The following is a 15,139-nucleotide window of genomic DNA, read 5'->3' as shown; positions in this document are numbered from 1 at the left end:
TATAACAATCAGTCCCGTAATTTAACTGTGCATTGCATGGAAAAAATGTATTTATACACTGCTTTTCAGTCAGAATTGGCTCCCAAGGTAACTAACAATTAAAATCCATACAAAGGTACAACATAATTAGGGATACAGTGTGTGGGAAGTAATATCCTCTGACCCTGGCAGTTTTATTTGTCCTTAACCTTAGTTGCATTGGATGGCCCCGAGTTCTAGTATTTATTTATTTATATTAGTAGTAGTATTGTTAGCATTTATTTACCGCCCCATAGCCAAAGCTCTCTGGGCGGTTTACAGCAATTAAAAACAAATATACAAATTTTAGAAAACAAAAAACAATTTAAAATTTTTGAAAAACAATTTAATAGACGCTGACGCAGCTTACTGTCCCTTAGAAATTGCAGCTGAAACAAATATTCTGGGCCATGGACTCAATGACTGGAGAGGGTGCCTTTCCTTCCTACACTTATTTTTGGGGTGGGGGATAGAGGAGAGAGTCAAAACCAATTGAAGAACACCAATGGACTGCTGCTTGTAACTCTTCTCACAAAAATGGGTAAAATGTGCTTGCAATTTAAAAAGTAAGGGATTTATCTCTGAACTCTTATAACAACTTTAGTCTGTTATTCAAGCAAATGAGATTTTTCATTGTGTCAGTTGGCTTTCAACAAGTTCCTTAATGTAGTAATGGCAGCAAAATGTAATACCTGCAAGAGATATGCACATGCTATCTCTGCTTTTCAGAATATGTTTTCAGAGTGAGACCCATCCCATGTAGGACACTTACAGTGACAATAACTAAGTATTTACCATGAGAAGCACTGATTGCTGTGGATATAGGGCATTTTCATACAGTGTGCATTAATGCTGCAAATGGATAGAGCAGGGGAAATGTTTAGAATCTACTATGTAGTTAGAACAAGAAGACCTCCATTGCTACACTGGCTGTACTAAGACAGAAAAGGCCATTTTAGGACAGGGACTAAACAGTGGCTGAATAGTTGCATTTGGCAAGCAATTTCCAAATTACCATTGCCAGCTGGAAGAGCTTCAGAAGATGGTTTGCGGTTAAGTTGCGTGCCATAGCACCAATTCCTTGCTTTAACAAGCATAAACAGACGACGCAGTCCACATATACTGTCCATCCTACAGCAGGACGTTATGAAGAGAGCTGGCCCCACTTGCACCCACTCATTGGAAATGGAGGCGTATTATGATCTAGCTTCCAAAGTATGCAAGAAGCTTCTAAACAGTACGGAGATGAGTTGTCTCAACTATTCATTAGAGGACCATACTTCTGATATATACTTGGCCCCTAGAGGACAAGCTGATGCATCACACCAAAGGCAGACATGGCAACAAACTGAATACAGGAAACTGACTTCTACAGATAGAATGACCATTTTCATAAGCAAATCCAACTTTACTGGATGCATGAAGCAAATAGTGATGGCACTGAAACACACGTACACTTTGTGCCAAAGCAACCCAGAATTCAGGAAAAGCTGGATGCTATAACTTAATTACACAAATGTGCACATTTTGCTTATTTTAAATAATTTACTATGTTTTTGTTATGCAAGGCAAATATGATCTATTCAGTTGAAATCCATGAGAGGTTAATATGAATGGGCCTCAGGAAATTCATCATTAGATTTAGTAGGTGGGGGAGCGGTATCCCTTCTTGGTAACATGTTGGTATGTCATTCTTCTAGCTAGCTTGTTTAAAGTACTTTGGTGTGCTCATGTGAAAATGATTCAACTCATAATTGTGTCCTTCTTTGTAGGATCCAAACCTATTCAAAAACAATGAGTGAGATGTTAAGAGCATATTACATGTTCATAGTATATTACATAAACACCCTACTCCTTCCCTATCATGCAGCTTTATAACATATATATTTCATTAGTAGCATCAGGTTAGGAAGGAATTTGAAGTTAGATTATTTAATGTAATTTCCCCCCCTCACAGCCCAGTATTAATTCATACAGGTTTCCTTCTGCCTCTGGACAGTTACCTGGAACTAAGCCCCATTGAATTCAGTATCACATACTTCTGAGTAAACATGCATACATTAGTACAAAATGTCTCAATGATTTCAATGAAACTTGCACATAATGAACTAATAACAATGACAGAACTACTACAACAAATGTAATTTCTTCTTTTTCTACAGCAAAATTTGCAGTGTTGAGTGCTCCTGTTTGGGGCACTAGCCAGGCAGCCATTTCCTCTTCCAGGATATTCCATTTCATTTCCCCATATACTCATGCATTTTTTCTGTATTTATCCTCAACTGAAACTCCAAGTATGCTCAGTTTTCATTGTGGTGGGGGTGCTCCCTTAGGTTTCTTTTGGCCCCTAAAGTTTTTGTACCTTTTGTAATTTGCAAACTAAATATGCTGACTCTTGTTTCTCAATGACCCCATACTGGTACAGTCCTGCCAGTACTCCCCAGCTGAATTCACTGTTAGAGGGAGAAATTCCCCTAAAAAGAATGACAAAAAGGAATCCCTTGACTCCAAGCGATAGGTACAGGCTACTATTGATTCTTATGTTTCATTTTCACAAAACTGATAGCAATTCCCAAGCAGCACACTTTAATTTTTAAATACACTAACCTTGAGCTGAAGTGTGTTGCCTCAGAAACTTCACTGAGGTCAGTGGTGATTTTTTCATTGTCGGCATAATTATCAGAATATTCAGAATCACTCAGATGAGCATGTGAAATTCGAGCGTAGCCCAACCTGCCATAAATACAAATAATTTTCAGTGAAGTGAATCATTTCATTCATTGTAATTTTTCACTCATTTGAGATACCTGAATAGTTTCTGGCCTTTGTGATTATATGCCATCCTAAAATGTAAAAGGCACATTTTGGTATCTCTCTGCACCTAATTAACTGTTCCCCAACATAGTCCAAAACTTAAAGCACAACTCAGTTTGCACCAACAAGGAGTAATTTGAAAATCCTTGGTCTCTAAGCAATACTTTATATAATTTAACACTTTTTAAGAAAGTTGCATCCACTCTGCACTCTTGCATACAAATTCCTTTCTATAGGAAAAGGTTAAAGTAATGTAGTCTGTGCCACAATTTGAAGGTACAAAATCTGCCTCAATACTGGTATCTGTTGTGAGGGCCAGATGGAATTTGTCCTTCAGTATAGAGAGCCAGTGTGGTGTTGTGACTAGAGTGCTGGACTATGACCTGGGAGACCAAGGTTCAAATCCTCACACAGCCATGTTGTAGTCACTGGGTGACCTTGGGCCAGTCACTGCCTCTCAGCCTCAGACAAAGGCAATGCACTCAAATCAAATCAAATTTTATTATGCGGTCATTGACCCAATATACATTAATTATTCAAAAGGAATTAAAACAAATAAGACAAGACAGTACAGGATCTAATTGTTCTAATATAGTCAGTCTAAGATAAAATTGCCTTTTTTGCAAATACAAAGTCGCTTTTCATATGCAATTCCTTGGAAGCGGCCCTCTAATAATGCCGAGGGGAGGCAGTTAAACAAAGGCAATGGTAAACCACCTCTGAATACCGCTTACCATAAAAACCCTATTCATAGGGTCACCATAGGTCAGAATCAACTTGAAGGCAGTCCATTTCCATTTTTCATAGATGCTTTACTTTTTTCCAAAGAAGGGAATGGCTCTCACTGATGTTTATCAGAGAAAGTAACCACCAGTGATACAAATGAGCCCTTTATTAATCAGACTTATTTGTTAGGATCATGATTCTTCAAGGGGCTGGTAAGCATGCACAGATCATTAAGCATATAATATTTATATACACCTTCACTGCATTGGATTAATAATCTCCACCTGTGCTGTGACTGAATAAGCTGTAGCAGTGATACCCAGTTCAATTGGGGTGGGGGGCTAGCACACTTCCAGACCTGCTATGTTAAGGTCAATAAATGCATGCACAATGTCATAAAATGGAAGCTAGGTATGGGACATGAGCAAAGAAAGGGACTTGAGACAAATCAAAGAATCCATTTAACATACCTTATTAATCCATGCCAGAGCTTGGAAAAGTTACTTTTTTGAACTACAACTCCCATCAGCCCAATCCAGTGGCCATGCTGGCTGGAGCTGATGGGAGTTGTAGTTCAAAAAAGTAACTTTTCCAAGCTCTGCATGATACATTATATAACTGCACCATCTGTCTTGATCTGTGTTGTCAATATCCTAAACATCAGTAAAACAAACAGAAGGAAAAACAGTTCATGAACAAAGTTTCATCAGATGCAAAAAAAAAGTATGATTATGTTTTCAGATGACTGAACTGAAACTAGAATTTCCAAAACCAGATAAACTACTGGTCTTAAGATATATAAAAGAACAGAAAGATAGCATTACCTTGCATTGAACTATTTTATTTTAAAATATTGGCTTGTATTAAATAAAGGATAATACTGATTTTGTAAATTATTATAATGATTCAAATCTTCCCATGTTCATGTTTATGTAGCCATAAGCACACCATCCACGTACAAGAGACAGAAATCAGCAGACCCCGCTTCTGGCCCATAAAGGACCCCACTTCTGGCGTATGAAGGAACCAGGTTTTCGCCCTAGCACCAAGTATGATACAATAGAAACCATTGTGGGGAAGTTAGCCAACAATGTCCTCTTTGCCTCACCCTGACAATAGAAGATGTAAGCTGTGCCCATTAAGGACCCTGCATCTGGCCCATAGAGGACCCTGCTACTGGCCCATAAAGGACCTCGCTACTGGCGCATAAGGGACACTGGTACTGGCCCATAAGGGACCCCACAACTGGCCCATAAGGAACCCCGCTTCTGGCCGATAAAGGACGCCGCTACTGGCCCAGAAAGGACGCCGCTACTGGCCCAAAAAGGACGCCGCTACTGGCCCATAATGGACCCCATTCTGGCCCATAAAGGACCCGGCTACTGGCCCATAAAGGACCCGGCTTCTAGCCCATAAAGCACCCCGCTTCTGGCCCATAAAGGACCCTACTTCTAGCCCATGAAAAAATGAGGTTTTCACTCCAGCACGAAGTATGATGCAAGCTAACGCACTGTGGGGCAGTTAGCCACCAACAACGTCCACTTTGCCTCACCCTGACAATAAAACATATAAGCTGTGGCCCATGAAGGACCCCGCTTCTGGCCCATAAAGGACCCGGCTACTGGCCCATAAAGGACCCCGCTTCTGGCGTATGAAGGAACCAGGTTTTCGCCCTAGCACCAAGTATGATACAATAGAAACCATTGTGGGGAAGTTAGCCAACAACAACGTCCTCTTTGTCTCACCCTGACAATAGAAGATGTAAGCTGTGCCCATTAAGGACCCTGCATCTGGACCATAGAGGACCCCGCAACTGGCCCATAAGGGACGCCGCTACTGGCCCATAAGGGACGCCGCTACTGGCCCATAAGGGACGCCGCTACTGGCCCATAAGGGACGCCGCTACTGGCCCATAAAGGACCCTGCTTCTGGCCTATAAAGGAACCAGGTTTTTGCCCTAACCAAGTATGATGGAAGAAAAACCATTGTGGGGCAGTTAGCCAACAATAACGTCCTCTTTCCCTCACCCTGACAGTAGAAGATGTAAGGTGTGCTCATTAAGGACCCCGCTTCTGGACCATGAAGGACCCCGCTTTTGGCCCATAAAGTACCCTGCTTTTGGCCAATAAAGGACCCCGCTACTGGCCCATAAAGGAACCAGGTTTTTACCCCAGCACCCAGTATGATGCAAGCTAAACCATTGTAGAGCAGTTAGCCAACAACAATGTCCTCTTTCCCTCACTCTGACAACAGAAGATGTAAGCTGTGCCCATGAAGAACCCCACTTCTGGACCATAAAGGACCCCGCTACTGGCCCATAAAGGATCCTGCCACTGGCCCATAAAGGACCCCGCTTCTACCCCTTAAAGGAACCCACTTCTGGCCCATAAAGGACCCTACTTCTGGCCCATACAGGAACCCGCTACTGGCCCATAAAGGAACCCGCTACTGGCACATAAGAAACCCTGCTACTGGCTCATAAAGGACCCGGCTACTGGCTAATAAAGGATCCCACTTCTGACCCAATTAAGGACCCCGCTTCTGGCCTATGAAGGAACCAGATTTTTGCCCCAGCACCAGAAATGATACAAGCTAAACCACTGTGGGGCAGTTAGCCACCAACAACGTCCACTTTGCCTCACTCTGACAATAAAAGATGGAAGTTGTGGCCCATGAAGGACCCTGCTTCTGACCCATAAAGGACCTCACTTCTCGCCCATAAAGGACCCCACTTCTAGCCTATGAAGGAACCAGGTTTTCACCCCAGCACGAAGTATGATGCAAGCTAAACCACTGTGGGGCAGTTAGCCACCAACAACGTCCACTTTGCCTCACCCTGACAATAAAACATATAAGCTGTGGCCCATGAAGGACCCCGCTTCTGGCCCATAAAGGACCCGGCTACTGGCCCATAAAGGACCTGGCTAGTGGCCCATAAAGGACCCCACTTGTAGCCCATGAAACAACGAGGTTTTCACTGCAGCACCAACTATGATGCAACCTAAAGAATTGTGGGGCAGTTAACCACCAACAATGTCCTGTTCTCCTCAATCGGAAAATAAAATATGTAAGCTGTGGCCCATGAAGGACCCCGCTTCTGGCCCATGAAGGACCCTGCTTCTGGCCCATGAAAGAACCAGGTTTTCACTCCAGCACCAAGTATGAAGCAAGCTAAACCATTATGGGGCAGTTAACCATCCACAACGTCATATTCTCCTCACCCTGACAATAAAAGATGTAAGCTGTGGCCCATGAAGGACCCCGCTTCTGGTCCATAAAGGACCCCGCTTCTGGCTCATAAAGGACCCCACTTCTAGCCCATGAAAGAACCAGGTTTTCCCTCCAGCACCAACTATGAAGCAAGCTAAGCCATTATGGGGCAGTTAACCATCCACAATGTCCTATTCTCCTCACCCTGACAATAAAAGATGTAAGCTGTGGCCCATGAAGGACCACGCTTCTGGCCCATAAAGGACCTCGCTTCTAGTCCATGAAGGGCCCGCTTCTGGCCTATGAAAGAACCAGGTTTTCGCCCCCGAACCAAGTATGATACAAGCTAAACCATTCTGGGGCAGTGAGCCACCAACAACATTCTCTTTTCCTCACCCTGACAATAAAATATGTAAGCTGTGGCCCATGAAGGACCCCACTTCTGACCCATGAAGGACCCTATTTCTAGCCCATGAAAGAATGAGGTTTTCACTCCAGCACAAAGTATGATGCAAGCTAACCCACTGTGGGGCAGTTAGCCACCAAAAAAGTCCACTTTGCCTCACCCTGACAATAAAACATATAAGCTGTGGCCCATGAAGGACCCCACTTCTGTCCCATGAAGGATCCCACTTCTGGCCCATAAAGGACCCGGCTACTGGCCCATGAAGGACCCGGCTACTGGCCCATAAAGGACCCGGCTACTGGCCCATAAAGGACCCGGCTACTGGCCCATAAAGGACCCGGCTACTGGCCCATAAAGGACCCCACTTCTAGCCCATGAAACAACGAGGTTTTCACTGCAGCACCAACTATGATACAAGCTTAACCACTGTGGGGCAGTTAGCCACCAACAACGTCCGCTTTGCCTCACCCTGACAATAAAAGATGGAAGTTGTAGCCCATGTTGGACCCTGCTTCTGGACCATAAAGGACCCCAATACTGGCCCGTAAGGGATCCTGCTACTGGCCCATAAAGGACCCCGCTTTTGGCCCATAAAGGACCCTGCTTTTGGACCATAAAGGACCCCGCTTCTGGCCCATAAAGGACCCCGCTTCTGGCCCATAAAGGACCCCGCTTCTGGCCCATAAAGGACCCCGCTTCTGGCCCATAAAGGACCCCGCTTTTGGCCCATAAAGGACCCCGCTTTTGGCCCATAAAGGACCCCGCTTTTGGCCCATAAAGGACCCCGCTTTTGGCCCATAAAGGACCCCGCTTCTGGCCCATAAAGGACACCACTACTGGCTCATAAGGGACCTCGCTTGTGTCCCATAAAGGACCCCACTTCTGACCCAATTAAGGACCCCACTTCTGGCCTATGAAGGAACCAGGTTTTTGCCCCAGCACCAGATATGATACAAGCTAAACCACTGTGGGGCAGTTAGCCACCAACAACGTCCGCTTTGCCTCACCCTGACTATAAAACATATAAGCTGTGGCCTATGAAGGACCCTGCTTATGGCCCATGAAGGACCCCATTCTGGCCCATAGAGGACCCTGCTCCTGGGCCATAAAGGAACCCACTTCTAGCCCATGAAACAACGAGGTTTTCACTCCAGCACCAAGTATGATGCAAGCTAAACCATTGTGGGGCAGTTAACTAACAACAATGTCCTCTTCTCCTGATCCTCACAATAAAAGATGTAAGCTGTGCTCCATGAAAGACCCCGCTTCTGGCCCATAAAGGACCATGCTTCTGACCCAAAAAGGACCCTGTTTCTGGCCCATGAAAGAAACAGGTTTTCACTCCAGCACCACGTATAATGCAAGTTAAAGCATTGTGGGGCAGTTAACCACCAACAATGTCCTGTTCTCCTCACTCGGACAATAAAAGATGTAAGCTGTGCCCCATGAAGGAGCCCGCTTGTGGCCCATAAGGGAGCCCGCTTCTGGCCCATAAAAGACCCCGCTTCTGGTCCAAAACGGACCCCGCTTCTGGCGTATGAAGGAACCAGGTTTTTGCCCTAGCACCAAGTATGATGGAAGAAAAACCACTGTGGGGCAGTTAGGCAACAACAGCATCCTCTTTCCCTCACCCTGACAATAGAAGATGTAGGCTGTGCCCCATGAAGGACTCCGCTTCCGGACCATAAAGGACTCCGTTTCTGGCCCATAAAGGACCCCGCTACTGGCCCATAAAGGACCCCGCTACTGGCCCATGAAAGAACCAGGTTTTCACTCCAGCACCAAGTATGAAGCAAGCTAAACCATTATGGGGCAGTTAACCATCCACAACGTCATATTCTCCTCACCCTGACAATAAAAGATGTAAGCTGTGGCCCATGAAGGACCACGCTTCTGGTCCATAAAGGACCCCGCTTCTGGCTCATAAAGGACCCCACTTCTAGCCCATGAAAGAACCAGGTTTTCCCTCCAGCACCAACTATGAAGCAAGCTAAGCCATTATGGGGCAGTTAACCATCCATAATGTCCTATTCTCCTCACCCTGACAATAAAAGATGTAAGCTGTGGCCCATGAAGGACCACGCTTCTGGCCCATAAAGGACCTCGCTTCTAGTCCATGAAGGGCCCGCTTCTGGCCTATGAAAGAACCAGGTTTTCGCCCCCGAACCAAGTATGATACAAGCTAAACCATTCTGGGGCAGTGAGCCACCAACAACATTCTCTTTTCCTCACCCTGACAATAAAATATGTAAGCTGTGGCCCATGAAGGACCCCACTTCTGACCCATGAAGGACCCTATTTCTAGCCCATGAAAGAATGAGGTTTTCACTCCAGCACAAGGTATAATGCAAGCTAACCCACTGTGGGGCAGTTAGCCACCAAAAAAGTCCACTTTGCCTCACCCTGACAATAAAACATATAAGCTGTGGCCCATGAAGGACCCCACTTCTGTCCCATGAAGGATCCCACTTCTGGCCCATGAAGGACCCGGCTACTGGCCCATGAAGGACCCGGCTACTGGCCCATAAAGGACCCGGCTACTGGCCCATAAAGGACCCGGCTACTGGCCCATAAAGGACCCGGCTACTGGCCCATAAAGGACCCGGCTACTGCCCCTAAAGGACCCGGCTACTGCCCCTAAAGGACCCGGCTACTGGCCCCTAAAGGACCCCGCTTTTGGCCCATAAAGGACCCCGCTTTTGGCCCATAAAGGACCCCGCTTCTGGCCCATAAAGGACCCCGCTTCTGGCCCATAAAGGACCCCTCTTCTGGCCCATAAAGGACCCCTCTTCTGGCCCATAAAGGACCCCTCTTCTGGCCCATAAAGGACCCCGCTTTTGGCCCATAAAGGACCCCGCTTTTGGCCCATAAAGGACCCCGCTTTTGGCCCATAAAGGACCCCGCTTTTGGCCCATAAAGGACCCCGCTTCTGGCCCATAAAGGACACCACTACTGGCTCATAAGGGACCTCGCTTGTGTCCCATAAAGGACCCCACTTCTGACCCAATTAAGGACCCCACTTCTGGCCTATGAAGGAACCAGGTTTTTGCCCCAGCTTCTGGCCCATAAAGGACCCCTCTTCTGGCCCATAAAGGACCCTACTTCCAGGCCATGAAAGAACAAGGTTTTCACTCCAGCACCAAGTATGAAGCAAGCTAAACCATTATGGGGCAGTTAACCATCCACAACGTCATATTCTCCTCACCCTGACAATAAAAGATGTAAGCTGTGGCCCATGAAGGACCACGCTTCTGGTCCATAAAGGACCCCGCTTCTGGCTCATAAAGGACCCCACTTCTAGCCCATGAAAGAACCAGGTTTTCCCTCCAGCACCAACTATGAAGCAAGCTAAGCCATTATGGGGCAGTTAACCATCCATAATGTCCTATTCTCCTCACCCTGACAATAAAAGATGTAAGCTGTGGCCCATGAAGGACCACGCTTCTGGCCCATAAAGGACCTCGCTTCTAGTCCATGAAGGGCCCGCTTCTGGCCTATGAAAGAACCAGGTTTTCGCCCCCGAACCAAGTATGATACAAGCTAAACCATTCTGGGGCAGTGAGCCACCAACAACATTCTCTTTTCCTCACCCTGACAATAAAATATGTAAGCTGTGGCCCATGAAGGACCCCACTTCTGACCCATGAAGGACCCTATTTCTAGCCCATGAAAGAATGAGGTTTTCACTCCAGCACAAGGTATAATGCAAGCTAACCCACTGTGGGGCAGTTAGCCACCAAAAAAGTCCACTTTGCCTCACCCTGACAATAAAACATATAAGCTGTGGCCCATGAAGGACCCCACTTCTGTCCCATGAAGGATCCCACTTCTGGCCCATAAAGGACCCGGCTACTGGCCCATGAAGGACCCGGCTACTGGCCCATGAAGGACCCGGCTACTGGCCCATGAAGGACCCGGCTACTGGCCCATAAAGGACCCGGCTACTGGCCCCTAAAGGACCCGGCTACTGGCCCATAAAGGACCCCGCTTTTGGCCCATAAAGGACCCCGCTTTTGGCCCATAAAGGACCCCGCTTCTGGCCCATAAAGGACCCCTCTTCTGGCCCATAAAGGACCCCGCTTTTGGCCCATAAAGGACCCCGCTTTTGGCCCATAAAGGACCCCGCTTTTGGCCCATAAAGGACCCCGCTTCTGGCCCATAAAGGACCCCGCTTCTGGCCCATAAAGGACACCACTACTGGCTCATAAGGGACCTCGCTTGTGTCCCATAAAGGACCCCACTTCTGACCCAATTAAGGACCCCACTTCTGGCCTATGAAGGAACCAGGTTTTTGCCCCAGCTTCTGGCCCATAAAGGACCCCTCTTCTGGCCCATAAAGGACCCTACTTCCAGGCCATGAAAGAACAAGGTTTTCACTGCAGCACCAAGTATGATGCAAGCTAAACCATTCTGGGGCAGTTAGCCAACAACGTCCGCTTTGCCTCACCCTGACAATAGAAGATGTAAGCTGTGCCCATGAAGGACCCTGCTTCTGGCCCATGAAGGACCCTGCTACTAGCCCATAAAGGACCCAGCTACTGGCCCATAAAGGAACCCACATCTAGCCCATGAAACAATGAGGTTTTCACTCCAGCACCAAGTATGATGCAAGCTAAACCATTGTGGGGCAGTTAACTAACAACAATGTCCTCTTCTCCTGATCCTCACAATACAAGATGTAAGCTGTGCTCCATGAAAGACCCCGCTTCTGGCCCATAAAGGACCATGCTTCTGACCCAAAAAGGACCCTGTTTCTGGCCCATGAAAGAAACAGGTTTTCACTCCAGCACCACGTATAATGCAAGTTAAAGCATTGTGGGACAGTTAACCACCAACAATGTCCTGTTCTCCTCACTCGGACAATAAAAGATGTAAGCTGTGCCCCATGAAGGAGCCCGCTTGTGGCCCATAAGGGAGCCCGCTTCTGGCCCATAAAAGACCCCGCTTCTGGTCCAAAACGGACCCCGCTTCTGGCGTATGAAGGAACCAGGTTTTCGCCCTAGCACCAAGTATGATGGAAGAAAAACCACTGTGGGGCAGTTAGGCAACAACAGCGTCCTCTTTCCCTCACCCTGACAATAGAAGATGTAGGCTGTGCCCCATGAAGGACTCCGCTTCCGGACCATAAAGGACTCCTCTTCTGGCCCATAAAGGACCCCGCTACTGGCCCATAAAGGACCCTGCTACTGGCCCATGAAAGAACCAGGTTTTCACTCCAGCACCAAGTATGAAGCAAGCTAAACCATTATGGGGCAGTTAACCATCCACAACGTCATATTCTCCTCACCCTGACAATAAAAGATGTAAGCTGTGGCCCATAAAGGACCTCGCTTCTGGCCCATAAAGGACCCAGCTTCTGGCCCATAAAGCACCCCACTTCTGGCCCATAAAGGACCCCACTTCTAGGCCATGAAAGAACAAGGTTTTCACTGCAGCACCAAGTATGATGCAAGCTAAACCATTGTGGGGCAGTTAACTACCAATAATGTCCTGTTCTCCTGATCCTCACAATAAAAGATGTAAGCTGTGCTCCATGAAAGACCCCACTTCTGGCTCATAAAGGACCACGCTTCTGGCCCAAAAAGGACCTCACTTCTGGCCTATGAAGGAACCAGGTTTTCGCCCTAGCACCAAGTATGATGCAAGCTAAAGCACTGTGGGGCAGTTAACCACCAACAATGTCCTGTTCTCCTCAAACAGACAATAAAAGATGTAAGCTGTGCCCATGAAGAAACCCACTTCTGGACTATAAAGGACCCCGCTACTGGCCCATGAAGGATTCTGCTACTGGACCATAAAGGACCCCGCTTCTGGCCCATAAAGGACCCCGCTACTGGCCCATAAAGGACCCGGCTACTGGCCCATAAAGGAACCAGGTTTTTGCCCCAGCACCAAGTATGATGCAAGCTAAATCATTATGTGGCAGTTAACCATCCACAATGTCCTATTCTCCTCACCCTGACAATAAAAGATGTAAGCTGTGGCCCATAAAGGACCTCGCTTCTGGCCCATAAAGGACCCAGCTTCTGGCCCATAAAGCACCCCACTTCTGGCCCATAAAGGACCCTACTTCTAGGCCATGAAAGAACAAGGTTTTCACTGCAGCACCAAGTATGATGCAAGCTAAACCATTCTGGGGCAGTTAGCCAACAACGTCCTCTTTGCCTCACCCTGACAATAGAAGATGTAAGCTGTGCCCATGAAGGACCCTGCTTCTGGCCCATAAAGGACCCTGCTACTAGCCCATAAAGGACCCAGCTACTGGCCCATAAAGGAACCCACATCTAGCCCATGAAACAATGAGGTTTTCACTCTAGCACCAAGTATGATGCAAGCTAAACCATTGTCGGGCAGTTAACTAACAACAATGTCCTCTTCTCCTGATACTCACAATACAAGATATAAGCTGTGCTCCATGAAAGACCCCGCTTCTGGTCCATAAAGGATGCCGCTTCTGCCCATAAATGACCCCGCTTCTTGCCTATGAAGAACCCCATTCTGGCCCATAAAGGACCCCGCTACTAGCCCATAAAGGACCCCACTACTGGCCCATAAAGGACCCCACTTCTGGCCCATAAAGGAACCAGGTTTTCGACCCAGCACCAAGTATGATGTAAGCTAAACCATTGTAAGGCACTTAGCCACCAACAACATCCTCTTTGCCTCACCCTGACAAGAAAAGATGTAAGCTGTGCCCCATGAAGGACCCCAATTCTGGCCCATAAAGGACCCCGCTTCTGGCCCATAAAGAACCCCGCTTCTGCCCTATGAAGGACCCTGCTTCTGCCCCATAAAGGACCCGGCTTCTGGCCCATAAAGGACCCAGCTTCTGGCCTATGAAGGAACCAGGTTTTCGCCCTAGCACCAAGTATGATGCAAGAAAAACCATTCTGGGGAAGTTAGCCAACAAAATGTCCTCTTTCCCTCACCCTGACAATAGAAGATGTAAGCTGTGCCCATGAAGGACTCCGCTTCTGGACCATGAAGAACCCCGCTTCTGGCCCATAAATGACCCTGCTTCTGGCCCATAAAGGACCCCGTTTCTGGCCCATAAAGGACCCCATTTCTAGCTTATGAAGAAACCAGGTTTTCACCCTATCACCAAGTATGATACAATAAAAACCATTGTGGGGCAATTAGCCAACAACAATGTCCTCTTTGCCTCACCCTGACAATAGAAGATGTAAGTGTTGATGTGTGTGCGTTGTTGCGTGAAACAGCATACGTTACATTGGAGTTAAGTTGAGCAAGAAACATCACAGAGGCATTAGATCAGGTTAAGAGTCTTTACTACAAATCATTATGGCTTAAGGCTTTAAGATTACATGTAGAGTTGCTCCACCCCCTAGGAGAGAAGTTCTCAGTTCAAAGACATGACACAGAAGACTCAGCTCACCACAGATAGCTGCTAGAACTCTCCCAGTCTATCTTGATGCTACCATGGCAACGGCCTTGGCTGTCCGTTCCCAGACTGGGCAAAGACATAACTCCTTCTAGCTACAGATTTCCAGACTTGCAGACTTGATGGAAAATAAACTCAGTGACAGTACAGTTCAATGGTCAACAGTAAGCTGTGCCCATGAAGGACCCTGCTTCTGGCCCATAAAGGACCCTGCTACTAGCCCATAAAGGACCCCGCTTCTGGCCCATAAAGGACCCCGCTTAGGGCCTATGAAGGAAGCAGGTTTTTGCCCCAGCACCAGATATGATACAAGCTAAACCACTGTGGGGCAGTTAGCCACCAACAACGTCCAATTTACCTCACCCTGAGAATAAAAGATGTAAGCTGTGGCCTATGAAGGACCCTGCTTCTGACCCATAAAGGACCTCGCTTCTGGCCCACAAAGGACCCCACAACTGGCCCATGAAAGAACAAAGTTTTTGCTTCAGCACCAGGAATGATGCAAGCTAAACCATTGTGGGGCAGTTAGCCACCAACAATATCCTGTTCTCCTGATCCTCACA

At 47.1% G+C, this 15,139-nt stretch overlaps 1 protein-coding gene across 4 annotated transcripts in view; it reads right to left on the bottom strand.

Annotated features, from left to right (window-relative positions):
* CWH43 (cell wall biogenesis 43 C-terminal homolog) overlaps positions 1–15,139 on the bottom strand; it is a 56,331-nt gene continuing 41,192 nt past the window's right edge. For all 4 annotated transcript variants that reach the window (XM_061583303.1, XM_061583302.1, XM_061583305.1 and 1 more), the window contains exons 4-5: positions 2,626–2,751; positions 1–1,799 (exon numbers count right to left, since the gene is read on the bottom strand). In XM_061583303.1, coding sequence (XP_061439287.1) covers positions 1,715–1,799; positions 2,626–2,751 — 211 coding nt within the window. In that variant the 3' untranslated portion in view covers positions 1–1,714. The remainder of the gene's footprint in view (positions 1,800–2,625; positions 2,752–15,139) is intronic.

The sequence above is a fragment of the Rhineura floridana genome, chromosome 9 (assembly GCF_030035675.1).
Source record: "Rhineura floridana isolate rRhiFlo1 chromosome 9, rRhiFlo1.hap2, whole genome shotgun sequence".
NCBI lineage: Eukaryota > Metazoa > Chordata > Lepidosauria > Squamata > Rhineuridae > Rhineura > Rhineura floridana.
The sequence above is the reverse complement of the archived record's forward strand: the minus strand, read 5'-3'. Positions and strand labels throughout refer to the sequence as shown.